The sequence below is a fragment of the Oreochromis niloticus genome, linkage group LG4, assembly GCF_001858045.2.
Source record: "Oreochromis niloticus isolate F11D_XX linkage group LG4, O_niloticus_UMD_NMBU, whole genome shotgun sequence".
Lineage (NCBI taxonomy): Eukaryota > Metazoa > Chordata > Actinopteri > Cichliformes > Cichlidae > Oreochromis > Oreochromis niloticus.
In genome coordinates, this window is record NC_031969.2 from 8995696 (window position 1) to 9010212 (window position 14517).

Here is a 14517-nt window from a genome sequence, read left to right on the forward strand (position 1 = left end):
GGCACTCTGATGCCATCTAATAAAGGGAAATTCCATATAATAAACAGAAAGATCGAGGTGCTCATAAAGGCTACACAATATTTCCTTTGGATGAATCCCACACACACTTCCTTCTGCATAAGACATTTGCAAAGCAGAATTTTAAGAAACATTTTCTTACATCTGTAGTTACTTACTAGCAGTTTCTGTTCTTCACTCTGCTTTTAGATTAAAGCACAGCTTAGAGGATTGACAGTGTGGAACTATTGTCAGATGTTTATCACTGTGCACATGATCACCAAAAGTTGCATAAAACTTCAGAAACAGACCCCGTTTAAACATCTTCGTTCACATGTTTACAAACTGTGATATAAAGATAAACATCGCCAGAGGAATTATCAGTGCTAGAAATCATATTCAAAATGTAAACAAACAAAATGAAACAAAAAAAGATTTCGCCACAAAGACACAAATTCATGAATTTTTATAAAACATCACTTTGTTCTCAGGATGATGGCTTACTTGTGGCTGTTTCTTTTATAAGCCTCTCTGCATTTAATCATTAGTTATTATTAATCCTTTTCTCCCTTTCTTCGTCACCCCTAACCGGTCACAGCAAATCGCTGCCCTTCCCTAAGCCTGGTTCTGCTGGAAGTTTCTTCCTGTTAAAAGTCTGTTTATGCCTCCCACTGTCGCCGAGCGCTTACTCAAAGGGGGTCGTTGGGTTTGGCGTTTTCTCTGTCTGTGTTATTTTAGGGTCTTCACTTTACAATATAAAGCAACTTAAGGTGAGTGTGATCTGGCTTTATAAGAATAAAATGAACTGAACTGAATCTTGTCATTTTACAAAAGCTTCAGTCAGATTCACACACGTCATCACAACAAAAAAACATCACCCTCATGTTGAAGAGCTATTTCTTGTTAGTTTTTTTTATCATATCTGCTTAATGTCTAAGTAAACTAAACACTTTTTGTTAAACGGTAGATTGTTAATAACAGCATTCTGTGAGTAATAAGGATTGACAAGATGTAGTTATTTTTCCTTTTGAAGTGTTGACCCTAATTCTGAGTGTGCAGCCCATTAATTCAGTGAGCATTTTTTTTAAATCCTTCATTTGGTACACTAGAGCCTGAATCAACTTTAAAATGGAACCAGCTGATCAGGCATTTAGTGTCTGAGATTTTCACAATTTGTAAAATAAGACTTCACAAACAATAGATGTCGGAGTTTTAAGAGTGGCAGTAAACCACCAGCATCAATAGAAATACGTATGAGAGGTTTTAAAGCCATGCAAAGCTGGAGGAGAACTTTTTGGACAGGTGCACAGTGCAGTCATGACAGGACAGGAAACCAATGAGACCGCCAGTGCAGAGCATGAGAAGCAGCCAGTGGTTTACAAAGGTTAAGTGTTACTATCATTCACCTGGAGCTTCATGGAGCCCAGACACATTGTCATAGAAAGAGGCTCTCTGAAACGTCTGAATGTCTACAGCAACAGAGGCACAGACAGAAGACAGGACAGTGAGAGAGAAAAAGAAAGACAGCAAGCATGCAATACACACACACACACACACACACACACACACACACACACGCTTTCACAGCACTGATTAGCTGTTATTAAAGAAGAGAGAAGAGTAAATATCAGTGTTATTACCATGTTATTAAACTTCTCATTAATCAGATTGTTACTTCCACAAAATCTGAACAATAATGTTAAGGGCCACAGTTAGCACCTGAGACACTAACAAGGTATTTACTGGTATAATTTGCAGTTTTAGCACCAAATGTCATTCAGCTCATTCGACTGAGTGTACTGGCTGTGGTTTAACTCACTTACACTTAATGTTTCTGCTGGCAAAGCCTTTCCCCCATTAGTGAAACCATAAAACACACCTCTAGCTCTGAGAGAAAGCGTGAGAGGAGAGGAAGTATATTTCCCTCCATGAAATATGACATTCACTCAGTTATAGCATGTCACATTGGAACTTATGGTGTGTAACGTCTGTCTGAAGTGGTGCTGAGAACAGAGAAATACATATAAATACACTTTGTACAGGTGAAGACTCAATGGGCTTTTTCAGGCCAGCACAAACTTCTAAATGACTTACCGTCTTTCCAGAGCTCGGCCACAAACTTGTCAGTTGACTGGTGCAACAGCGTGGCTACATTGTCATTCAGAGGATCCATGTTCTTCATAAGCCATTCATCAGCTTTATAGTCCACCTAAGCAAAAACAGTGATCGGCATTGCTTAAGCACAAAAAATGCTTTCATGTGTTTTTATATGTGTAAAAAAAACAAAAATCAAAGATGTGAATACCATGGGGGCTGTGACCTCCACCTAAAACCCACACAGGAAAAACAGCTAAGCATCAAATCAGGCTTTATTTATGCAAATTTGGCTATAGGCCATTCATTCTCTTTCCTGTCTTTTATCTTATACAGCAGTGTAACTGTATAAATAATAAAAAGGCTTTCAAAATCCACTCTCAGAGGAATGGTTTTCAGGCTCTGATTAACTGCCTCTGCTCTGTTGCTTCACCTGTCTTAAGTGACAGCTAGGTCTGGCCCTATTTCCAAATACCACGCAGCCGTTGTTTTAACTTACAGGCAGCACCAGATGTGCTGTGTGAGTCCATTTCAAACCACAAACTGATATAATACTGTATATGATGAGATTCACAGTTGGATATTATATTTGACTGGCGGCACAGTGAAGAATCGCGGCGGCACAGTTGGGTTGGATTAAGTGTCTGAAACAGGATAATGACCTGTATGTGTTTTTCAAAAATGTGACATACTACGAACAGTGCTGGACGAGAGTGGAACATAACAAGCAAATTACACGCCCGGCAACCTAACATGAAGAATGTAAGAGCCGCATATGGGTTTAATCAGAATCCAGGAAAAGCAAACTTGCTATGTTTGTACTTATTTTCCTCTTCGGTATCACTCTGTCACAGAGGATTTGTTTGCCTAAGTTCAGATTTAATGTTGGATCCAGTTTTGTGAGCTGGATGTGAAATATTTATCCGAATCCACATTTTTCACCCGTTTCTCATAAGGACTAATGTTAAGCTGACTGGTGGTCTTCAATGAGCTTGTAAAAACATGTGCAATTCAGAAAAAGAAGCAGGTAAACAGTATTCCACGCATCAGTGTAGCTGTGATATCAGATGTCAAGCGCCTCCTTTGGAATGCCGCGGAGGATCATTTTTTCCGTACAGATGGTAGAATACCACACAAAGGTGAAAGTTCACATCTCAGTTATGCAACCGCAAGGCATCAGGCACTCAATCTCACACCAATGTGAACCAGATGTTCGGTTCCAGCAGCAGCGGCAGCGGCAGCAGCACAACAACAGCGCTATTGTTTTAACGCAGTGACCTGGTTAAACTACGCCACCACAAGTCTGTGCCACAGAGAAAAGCAACAAAGTCGTTGGATAAGGAATGCACAGAGCTCGCAGAAGGATTTAAAGCTATAAAGGAAACAAAGATAATTGCTTTCGTTTTGATTTACGTACCCTTCCTGCATAGTGGATGATGCAGAAGTCAGCTTTGTCTTTGAGTTGACGTGGCTTCTGAAACTTGCTATGTGTGCCCAGCTCCTGCAGCACTTTGTCTACAAACGTCTTGTCAGTGGCCTTGGGAAACCAGCACTCCTCATCCAGCAGCGCGAGAATGCCAGGGGGGTTATTCTGAGGAGATATATTTAGTGAATAACCGTGTATTTAAAAGCAGACACGCTGTCATACATGCACACAAGCACACTGACCGGTCTCTCGATGAGGTCGATGCAGGGCTGCAGGTCGAGGCCGAAGTCGATGAAGCTCCACTCGATGCCCTCCCTCTGGTACTCCTCTTGCTCCAGGATGAACATGGTGTGGTTGAAGAGCTGCTGCAGCTTCTCGTTGGTGTAGTTGATGCACAGCTGCTCAAATGAGTTCAGCTGGTAGGAAAAAAGTGAACAGCAGAAGTAAATCTTTGCTATGTTTCTTTTTACATGTGATTTATTTCTTCGTTTATCCTTTTGCCGGATCATCTGTCCTGTCTGTTTTTATACTCTTACAAGGGAACAAAACTACATCTGCCAGACGTCAGTTTGTATGTTGCAGAAAAGCATCTGTCACTATTAAAAGCACCACAACGAGCACCTCAAAGATCTCAAAACCAGCAATGTCCAGGATGCCAATGAAGGACGCCCCCTGCCGTTTGGTCCTATCCAGCGCCTTGTTGATGCGATGGACCAGCCAGCGGAACAGCCGCTCATACGTCGCCTTAGCCAAGGCTTCGACAGCAAAGTCAGCCTGAGGTAAAACAAAGAGAGCAGAAAAGTGCGGAGAGCAACATGAATTATACATGAGACACACAGACACGAGCGCAACATAAAAAAACACTGCGTTGTTGTTTTAGTCTGGAGTGTTGGAGCATGACGTCAAACAGTGGGCCACAATTAGGACAATCCATTAGCCAGCTGGTGGACCAGTTCAAACATATGGTTTGAGTTTGCAAAAACGAAGTGTACCCTTAAGCACGCTGGAAATTAACCTTTTCAGCTGCAAATAAAAAGACAAAAATGGAATACAAACATAGCTATTAAGAAACATTTAGTTTATTAAGTTCTTATAAAAACAACTTAAAATTCAACTAAACTGATTACTGATTTGGATTTTTTTGTAATCAGGAATATAAAACGTTTCCAGCTCTGAGGATTTTTAACAATGCTGCTCATGCAATAAAAACTACTTGAAAAGTTTGAGATTTAAAACATTTTTAAGAAAATCTGTCATGATTTCCTGACATTCAATAAAATAATGTGGAGATTTGCTTAATTATTCTCACAGTTTTACACTAATGTTCTGGGAAGATGCAAGAGTCCGCTTGGGACAGAGTAACAAAAACGTCATCAGAGGTTAAACGTGAAGCTCCATGTGGATGTCTGCATCTTCTCCATTTTGCTTTGGTCAGGTGATCTAGCCCATACACTACAAGGCTAGAACTACAAATATATCCTCCAGGTGGACTTTCTGGTAAGCTAGTACAACCTGGCCATAGATGGCACCTTACCTGTTCTTTGGTCTGTGCCTTCTGCACATAGTCTCGGCCCACTTTGATCCTCGGGGTGAGGATAGCTCTGGTAAACTCCATAACATTCATTCCAAGCAGGTGGCAGAGCTTCTGTGCCGCTGGGAGAAATAGTGAAAACAAACCATGCCACTTATTTATATACAACAGAAATCAAATCATAAAGAATACAACGAAAGGTTGTTTTGTTTTACATAAACCTGCTGTATTTAAAAGCTTTTTAAATCAGAAACTGTGAGAAGAGTTGTGTTTGTTTATTTCGACTGGATGTCGTTTACCTGTATTCTCAGGCATGGAAGCTTGATCGGTGTTTCTCTCCTTTTTAAAAACAATGTTTCCGAACTGCAGCACTGCAGAGACCACCTTCAACATGCCTGACAAAAACAGGATGAGATAAAAACCTTACTGAGTGCCAGGCAACGCCTGAGGAAAAGCAGTGTCTGAGGAACCTGGATTTCCAAAGGAATGGAGCACAGATGGAACTATAACTCACAGACGATCTCGTCATGGGAGAAACTCATGATGTGCATGGCCTCCATCGTCTCCTGGAAATTCTCCTTGTCCTGCTGGCCCGGAATGGGAATGTTACCATTTGACAGGAAACGGTAGTTGTTAAAGCCTTCGAGGAGCAGATCCGCTAAAGAAGGAAAGGAAAAAAGAGATGTTCTTTATACTGTAGAACATATTTTAAATTAAGGATGATGGTAAAAGCAACTTTAATTGTTTTTTCTGGAGTTTGGACGGCTCTGGAGCAGTGAGCATGTTGGGGCTGGACTCTTAAGGTGATTAAAAACATCTAAGTGCTCCTTTCTGAATTTTAATGATCAGTGGGCATCCGCTTGATTTTGCACAATAGGCATTTGTTGGTGTTTTACTGTGTACATCTAAAATGTATCTGCAGAACTCTGCATGGAAATTCTACTGTATGTTCATCCAGGGGCAGGATGATACTATCAAACATTTCATCTCTTTCCCCCATAAACACAACATTTGATGACCTCCACTCTACACTTAATGACAAGCTTTGAAGCTTTGGTATCAGAATAGTTTCCGTGTTTTTCCGAGAGCAGCTGCATGGGCAGAGACCATCTTCGTTAACTTCTGATACCCAGTCATTTTGTTATATAAGCCGGCCTGAAATATGACAGAAGCTGCTCAGTTCAGAAAAGAGCTTCAAGGGTTACTCATAGTTGGCTTTCAAGCGGAAAAGAGTTAAACAAGATTTTACTTGGAATGTGAAAGTTATAACATTTGTCTCAGATGTTTTATTTTTATGACATTCACTAATATCTTGAGCTTCCTAATGCTCTTATTGGAGTATCAAGGCAGGTACAGCTTATCCTGTGTTAAGTGATTTGATTATTTATGGTGAATCTGTTGATATTAGTTTTTTCAATATTTACTGCCAGGTCCCAGCTCTGACACCATTTATCTGTCCGACTGTGGCTGTAATCTTTGTTCAGTAGGAGACAGAAGAACAAGCTGATCAGCATAAAACAGAGATTTCATCTCCTGATCTAAGGGGGAAAAGCCAGAAACAGCACAATGACCCAGCTGAATAACAAGTTCATTTGTATACATATAAATATATATATATGTTAAGTAAAGTGAGACTCAGGCTGAAACTCTGACAAACTCCTTGTTTGTCTACAATTTTAACAGCACACCAATTTAATCAGTTCACTCTCTCTGCTCGTGCTTTGAAAGCAGTGCACAGACACTCACTTCGAAGATGCTCTCCAGCCCCTGCCAGCAGGCGATAGAAAATATGAAAGGTCCTCTCATCTTTGGCCTGTCTAATGGCTCTTGACTTCTCCAGAAGATCTGAGAACAAAAGTTAAGTCCTGACAAGGAAATCACAAAACTAAAATATGACTCTGTGGCTCCACTAATGAAGAAGAAGCTCCTGTTTTGCCACATGCAGTTTGACTGGAAAGGTTTACCTCTTGCAATTTTTGGTAATCCTCTGTTTCCAGTGGAGGCCAACCAATAAGTTGGGAAACTATCTTTAACGTTTTTTTGTGTTAGAACACAGAAATTTCACATAAAAAATTAGACTTGTGTATTTGTTTTCTCACCACTAATAACAACACATAAAAATGAGGAGTAACAATACCAGTGTTGCTTCTCTATAGCTCATTGTCCTCGTGTTTATTCTGGGAAATTACATTCTTGTGGTTAAGCACAAGCTCTGGTGATACATACAACCTTCACTGCTCTCTTATCTCAGTGAGCATCCTCTCTTTTAGCCCTTTATTTTTAAACATTGATTTATCCCTTTGCTTCTTTAGTCCCTGCAAATAATAAGGATACAGGTTTCAATATTGGCCCCAACAATGTAGCCTGTGACGTCAAAGTTGATTCTGATGAACTTTCCCTGCAAGAAACAAAACACTGTTAAGAGAAATTAAGACATTTGTTGAACTTCGCAGATAATCACAAAGCCTGTGATGCATGAGTGTTTATACGTTATTATGTATATGTGTATTTGCAGCTGTCCTCTATTTATTTTTTCTCCCTCTGGGCACAGCTGCGTTTTAAGTACCACCTTGTAGGTCCTTGCAGATGACAGAAATGTGGTGAAGAACAAAATGTCTATATTAGGAAATACCAGGTTGACAGGTCAGAAAGAATCTCAGGCATGTGTGCGGTTTCCTGACAGTGATTGTGAGCAAGCGTGCGTGAATATTTGTGCCCATCTGTCTCCTGGTATTCACTGCTCTGCATCCCAGACGGAGGGTGATTCACGAGGACCCAGGCTCCATGGTGGTTAATCTTGACCACATGGTTTACTTAGTCACAAAAAAATGTTAAATGTTTAGAGTGAGAATTGTTGCGATTACTGTAACTCATCTCAACATGATCTGAAATAAGCGAATATTAGAAGCATGACATCAGTCCACTTACGAAACAACATTTTTATTTTTATAAAATCTTCCAAAGTTGCATTATTCAAACTGAGAAGCCCCAAAAATGTATTAAACAGTTTTGTGAGTTGGATTAGGAGACCGAGACTGCTTTCATCTAGATGGGTGAATATGAAGAAATCTTTGCAGTACTCTGCATCTGCAAAGGTAACAATATTCCACCCACCATGTCCGGCTAAATCTCGCAAAAACCTCATTCAGAAATGCACCCCTCCCATTTAACCTGACAGAGCCTGAACATGTGTCAATGTGCTCTTTGGTAAATTTTCTGAGCAATCTTACTTGGATCTAGTAAGGTTTGCATGTTGCTTTCAACACTGTACAAGTCTCTAAAGTCACTGGACCTTTATATACTGTCAAATCGAGTAGCAGTACAGTATTGTGCAAAAGTCTTAAGCCAGAATTTGTACAATTTTAGCAATCTGGAGAGTCAATTTTGGCATGACTACATTTATTCTTCAACACAGCCTGAACTCTCTTAGGCAGCTTCCTTGTAATTTCTATTGCTGTAATTTACTCCTGAAGTTTCAGGAACAGTTCTCCAGGCTTCTTGAATGACATTTAAAGCTCTTGTTGACTAATACAGTTACATTTTGTCTTTTTCTATCCAGGTATGCTTTTACTGCATTGGCAGTGTGTTTGGGTTCATTGTCATGCTGAAAAATAAAGCCAGCGCCAATGCCACTTTCCAGACGGTACTGCATGGTGAAACAAAATCCCCAAACCACAACAGAGCCTCCACTGTGCTTTACAGATGGCTACAGACACTCACTGTTGTACTTCTCCCTTCACCTCCTCTGTACATGCTGATGGCATTTTTAACCAAAAGTTGCTGCTTTAGTGCCTAAAGATATAATTTGAAATTGTGCAGACTCAAGATGGGTTCATCCCACGTGGAGTTAGGTGACTCTTTTATGCTTGAATGATTTACAGGTGAGTGTTAAGTAGCTCAGCAAACAAAAACATTCCTCTGAAATGGTCAGGTACAAGGACTGGACTGAAGCCAATGTCAAAAGAAAAACTCTGAAAGACCGTTAGAAAACCTGGAGAAAGAGTTAATTTTAAAAGTGGTTTCAAGCAATAGTTTGAGACCACTTTAAAAATGCTTTGTTGAAGCAAAAGAAAAGGAAATGACTCAATATGTTTGCAAAGTGCTGTAACTGATTGAATGAATACTGTGGCTTGTTCTGACAGTCCTGCAGAAATGTTTGAATGACGTCTTGAGGAACATTCATGTAAGAATGACCGACAGTATGTCAGAAAGACCAGAAACGGTTAGTTTTACCCCAAATAAGAGCATATCAATTTATCTCAGGGGGGGGAAAAAAAAGGAAGATTCAAATGTTTGATGTTTTTGCATAAAACATTTAGAATAGATTCTGTAACTAAATATATGTCAAACCTAGAGTGGGATCAAACATTGCATGCTAAAGCTGTTTAACACGAAGACACAATGTTTTTACAACCTCATAACAGACTCGATGTTTTTCCCTTCTGGATATCTGTCTGTGCTCATGTGTTTAAATCTGGAAAATGATCATTTAAACAAGAAATGTGAACTCACAAAGCGAGATGAGTTGTCATTTTTCACTGTCTTGGCATTGCCAAAAGATTCAAGGATGGGGTTGGCTTGCAGGAGCTGGCGTTCCAACTCACCCTGTGGAGAAAGAAAGTGAGGTAAGAAGCCAACTAGCTGTCAAACGTGTGCATTATGCAACTGAATATTTTCTTGTTATCGCTATTTTTTGTATCTTCCAAAATATCCACAAATTGGCAAGGCAAAATCAAATCTTCTCAAAGAGCAGAGAGAGAAAATGCAGCCAAGTCAATATGCTAAACCAGTCTTTCAGACAACCAGCTCTTTACTATGACTCTGCTGGCTTTACTTTAGTCAATTGCAGTATAATGTGAAATTTCTCTGGGGAACTCGAAAGGTTTTTAGGGGGCCAAGACAATCAAACGGTTTTAGAGAACTTGTGAAACGACAAAGGCACTACAGAGAGGGTGTTTTGCCACATATCCCAAAGTGAGTGATTAGCTTGGGTTGATGAATGAGATGCTTCCTCCGGCCTTCGCATTCCTCTCGTTGTTATAATATAACCTGTAACGTATGTCCGAAAAGTCTGCCAACACTGTGATAATGATGGCTTCCTCTCAGTTTTGGAAAGAGACATTCCTATGAAACCTTTGACTCCCAGACACATGAGATAACCTCCTACATCCAGGGCATGACAGCCCAAAAATAGTTTCTACTGCAAATCAGAGAGTGGTTAAAATCTACTGAGGATATTCCTCTGGACTTTGATTGCTCAGGGGGAACAGATTAAGTTATGCCTTAACTCCTACTTGCTGCCAAGCTGGCTCTTGTTGTAAGCTGGTCGGTAATGGCCATTAAAGGAAATATGGGTCCACCTGTAGCCATCTTTGTTCTTAAACTGAAGTTATTATGCTTATTTCAAGAGCCATAATTAGATTCTTGGACTCTACTAGAGTAGCTTTTCTGTTTTACTTTGTCTACCAAACATGATTTCTACCAAACCATATTTGCTAATTTCAGCAGACATCCAACCTGGCCCCCCTCCCCTTTCCATCAGGTCTTGGAACGACATGGATTTTTCCCAGCCAATCAGCAATCAGGCTATGTTACAGATCGTGACTTTAAGGCATCTAAGAGCGCAGCCTAAACCATAACCTCATGGTAAGTGCACTGAAGTTGATTTGTGACATAAAAATTAAAAATTATGAAAAAAAAAAAAAATCACAAAAAAGAAGGAAAAAAGAACCTCAAACTCATATCTTACAATTAATTAATAAAATTTAGAATTTCAACTAATTGAATTTATAATTAAATGAATCTTTGACCAATTATTTCAGATAATTCAATTGAATTTTTAATGAAGCCAACCGGGTGGGGCTTCTGTGCTCACAGCTAGAACCGTGTGCCTGAGATGACCAAATTAGGGACATCCCAGCTACGTGACATCATACAGAGCCCAGTGTTTGAAAAAAGTGAATAAAACCAAGAGCAGTCAGACGCCTGAGCCTTTGGCTCATAGCCATTACTTATACAATTATTGACCTCATTAGAAACTATGAGCATTCACCACTTGAGCAATCTACTGAAAACAAGGACAAGCACAATAGGTCTACTTTAACCTCCTAGGACCTGGCGTCCACATATGTGGACATCACATTTTGGGTTATTTAGACCAAAATACTCAATTTTGCTCTACAAGGGCCTGATATCCATTTAGGAGGACATTATACTGCTACTGTTCTATCAAAATTTTAAACGAATATCCTCATATGAGGCTCTCATTTTGTTAGAAAGAAAAATCAGGTAAAAAAAAATAAATCTTGTTATTCTTCGTTTTTACATTCATCGGGTCCCAATCAGCCCAAATATCAAAGAGAAATTAAAAATGCATGCCGTGGAAGAGTTCGGGTTTTAGGAGGTTAAATAGAAAAATGAAACAGACACAAAGAGAGACCACAGGGAGCCAGCAGCTTACTGTTTAAAGGCGGATACCACATAACTTTAACAGGCACGGCTTGACTCATGACCCATGTCCACTTGCCGCATGTCTCTCCTCATTTCCTGTCTGCATCTTAGCGACATTACCTAATTTAAACAAAATGCCCCCCAAATATATTTCAAAGACAAAGAGGTAATAGTACTTTATCTTATAGCACGGATGGAGGAAGGAAAGAGTAAAACAGAACAAATAAGGTAAATCAAAAAAGATCTAAGCTGGGTGACTGAACAAGAGCAACCTGGGCCTCTATCCTATATTTTACTGAACATCCACAAAAAGCAGTCTCGGTGTTGCAAAATTATGAGCAGAATGAGACAAATAAGTCAAAATGTGAACAAAAAAGCATTTCTAGGGGACCATCTTTTAAGCTTGTCGCTCCATATGATACCAAAAGGGAGAAAAAAGGTTTCTGAACAAGAATACTGAGCTCGAGTAGAGTTAGTACTAAAGTTTAAACCCTCTGAGGAGACATATGGGCGACACATGGAAATATAAAATGTGCAAAAATATACAAATATTATGAACAGTTTGAATCTTCATATGGCGCTTAAGTATGTGTGTGCAGTCTGCTACATATGTCTGCCTATTGAGCTGTCTGGAACTGTTCTCCATTCAAGTATCCTGACGGGCCTGAGGTTCACTGAGAAAAGCTGGGAGGAACTGATTCCAACCAGTACATCCATCCGTCTACAAATGGGATTTCCATTCATATTTCTTACAGAGAGAATTCATATAGTCTCCTCCCTTCAGGTCTGCTTTACCTCTTCACCACCTCCATCTTCACTCCCCTTACAGTCTCCTCTTCTGCTTCATATCTTTGCTCCCCCTCAATCCCTGGCTCTACATTCCTGCGCTCAGAGGCCACTCTAATGCAACGCAGCAGTAAAGCGGCATTAAGGAGGTAAGCGTGGATGGTGTACACTGGCAAGGGAGCGCTGAGGCACTTAGTTACAGCTACTCACTCTCAGCTACTGAAAGTATATTAAACAGGCATTTACTCAGATTGGGTTTGCACAAGTGGGTTATTGGACTTCTACGAGGGCCTCTTTTTCTACAGTTATTAGATTTTCTGAAGACAAAGAAACATCAGGTATTGGTTTAGGGGGAAAGATAAATAGCTACCAAATAAATCAAGCAGAGACAAGGAGAGCCAGAAAATAGTTTTGGAGAAAGCACAACAAACAGAAGATGGAATTTGGGAGTTTTCTGTACTTTTCAAACTTATCTGTGACTTAATATTTGAAAATCCATGTAAGCCTGTAACATTCAATCACAACAGTGATCATGCTCTTAAACTACAAACATGCATCAAGGAACGAACGAAAGGAAAACATGCAGAAATATATATGCAACATTTACACATTGATATTTGAAATAAAAAACATTTACTTTGACAAAATATGAAACACGAAGTTTGAGGAGAGATGTTTAGTGTGGCCGTCATCTGATTTTCACACCGCTCTTTGTGAATAACAACACAAAACTGTGCCAGAGAGGGTTCATTAAAGCTCCCGTAGCGCTCAATGAAAAGCTTTAACAACAGGTATTTGACTGACAGATGTTTCTAATAAAACCTCTCAGTTTTCCTCAGTTCTAATAAACCCAAACCAACTGATAAAACAAAGTGCTTAATATCGTGAGCCTGCACGCCGACGGACAGATTCACTTGGTTTCAAATAATCATGTGAAAACACCGAGCCAGCACAAACAAATACCTCATAAAGAAAGAAGCTTAGATTAGTCCGTCATCATCATTACAGAAGCAGCAGAGATTTAGAGAGAAGGGCATGCAAATACACACAAACATAGACAAAAAACGGACGGCACACTGTTTTTGGAAAAAGCTGGAGATACACTTGCCTGTAGTTTGAATGCTTTGGGAGAATCGGGCTGTTTGTTATGGATAAACAAATGCAAGTGTTAAAACCTGAAGCTCTTATGTCAGACAAAAGCCATGAGAAAGAGAACACCATTGCAAACTTAGCCCAACGCTCGCTAGCCTCTCATAGAAGCATTAGCAGCAAGAGCAACACATTTTAGGTTAACTTTTACTGAGGTAGGCACTTTAGGATTAAGTACAACACAACAGCATTAAAAAAGTTTACTTTATAGCTAAGCTAGTTTCATGTCTCCTGAAGCTAGCTTAGCTTCTTGAACAAGAAAACAGTTAGCTTAGCATTGTCTAATGCTAAAATAAATGGCTAGTCACACTAGAGTAAAAACAGGATAACAATCTGTGTTGATAACTGCATTACATTTTTTTCACATTCGACAACTGAATGCAAGAAGATATGGCAACCAAAGTTGACTGCTAGGTGACTGAATTGGTCGTCTGGTGGGAGGCAACATTTCTCCGACACGTTACAATCAATCTGAGTCAGTCGGTTGCAGCAACTGCAACTTGTGTCTTTGCATTAGAGGACTAGACTCAGCTGGTTTCAAACTGGTTGTACTCCAACAGAAAGGAAAGGTTGCTGAGTATGTTTGTCATTTTGCAATTAAAGCACCATCCTGCAGCAACTATTCAGTCACTATTTCTAGAGGAATTTCTGAGATTCACATCTATGACGTTGTGCCCGGATTGTAAATAGCGTGAATTTCTGTGTATGTACACTACAACTTTTTGCCATTTTTTGCCAATTTACCACTGACTGTTAATTACTGTGTATTATCACAAACAGATTTCCTGTAATTGCCAAATACACCCAGTAAACATAAACTGATGGCAGGGTGCTTTATTGCTGTCTTATTGCTGCTTTATTGCTGTCTTAATCCACCAAAGTAACTTTTTATACGGCAACTGACTGTACATGTTCACACACCCCAGTGCCCTACATTGAAGCAACCATTTCAAAGGCAGTGAGATCACAAATTTCATTGCACCCGGACACAATAACTTTGGTGCCGCGGTCTCCACTGTTTTCTCTAGTGTGACTGTACCTCACAAATGAACTACTCAGATGTGTTAATCCACGCAGAAACCAC

General features: G+C 39.8%; 1 protein-coding gene across 5 annotated transcripts in view; it reads right to left on the reverse strand.

Annotated features, from left to right (window-relative positions):
* LOC100690099 (myosin-10) overlaps positions 1-14517 on the reverse strand; it is a 60788-nt gene that overhangs the window by 12654 nt on the left and 33617 nt on the right. For 2 of the 5 annotated variants that reach the window (XM_025906765.1, XM_025906766.1), the window contains exons 6-17: positions 13393-13422; positions 9561-9653; positions 7383-7446; positions 6795-6893; positions 5563-5706; positions 5348-5443; positions 5052-5170; positions 4139-4291; positions 3760-3933; positions 3509-3682; positions 2092-2206; positions 1404-1466 (exon numbers count right to left, since the gene is read on the reverse strand). In XM_025906765.1, the coding sequence (XP_025762550.1) occupies positions 1404-1466; positions 2092-2206; positions 3509-3682; positions 3760-3933; positions 4139-4291; positions 5052-5170; positions 5348-5443; positions 5563-5706; positions 6795-6893; positions 7383-7446; positions 9561-9653; positions 13393-13422 (1324 nt within the window). The remainder of the gene's footprint in view (positions 1-1403; positions 1467-2091; positions 2207-3508; positions 3683-3759; positions 3934-4138; positions 4292-5051; positions 5171-5347; positions 5444-5562; positions 5707-6794; positions 6894-7382; positions 7447-9560; positions 9654-13392; positions 13423-14517) is intronic. The other 3 variants (XM_025906767.1, XM_019358204.2, XM_025906768.1) reach the window with 3 other exon arrangements.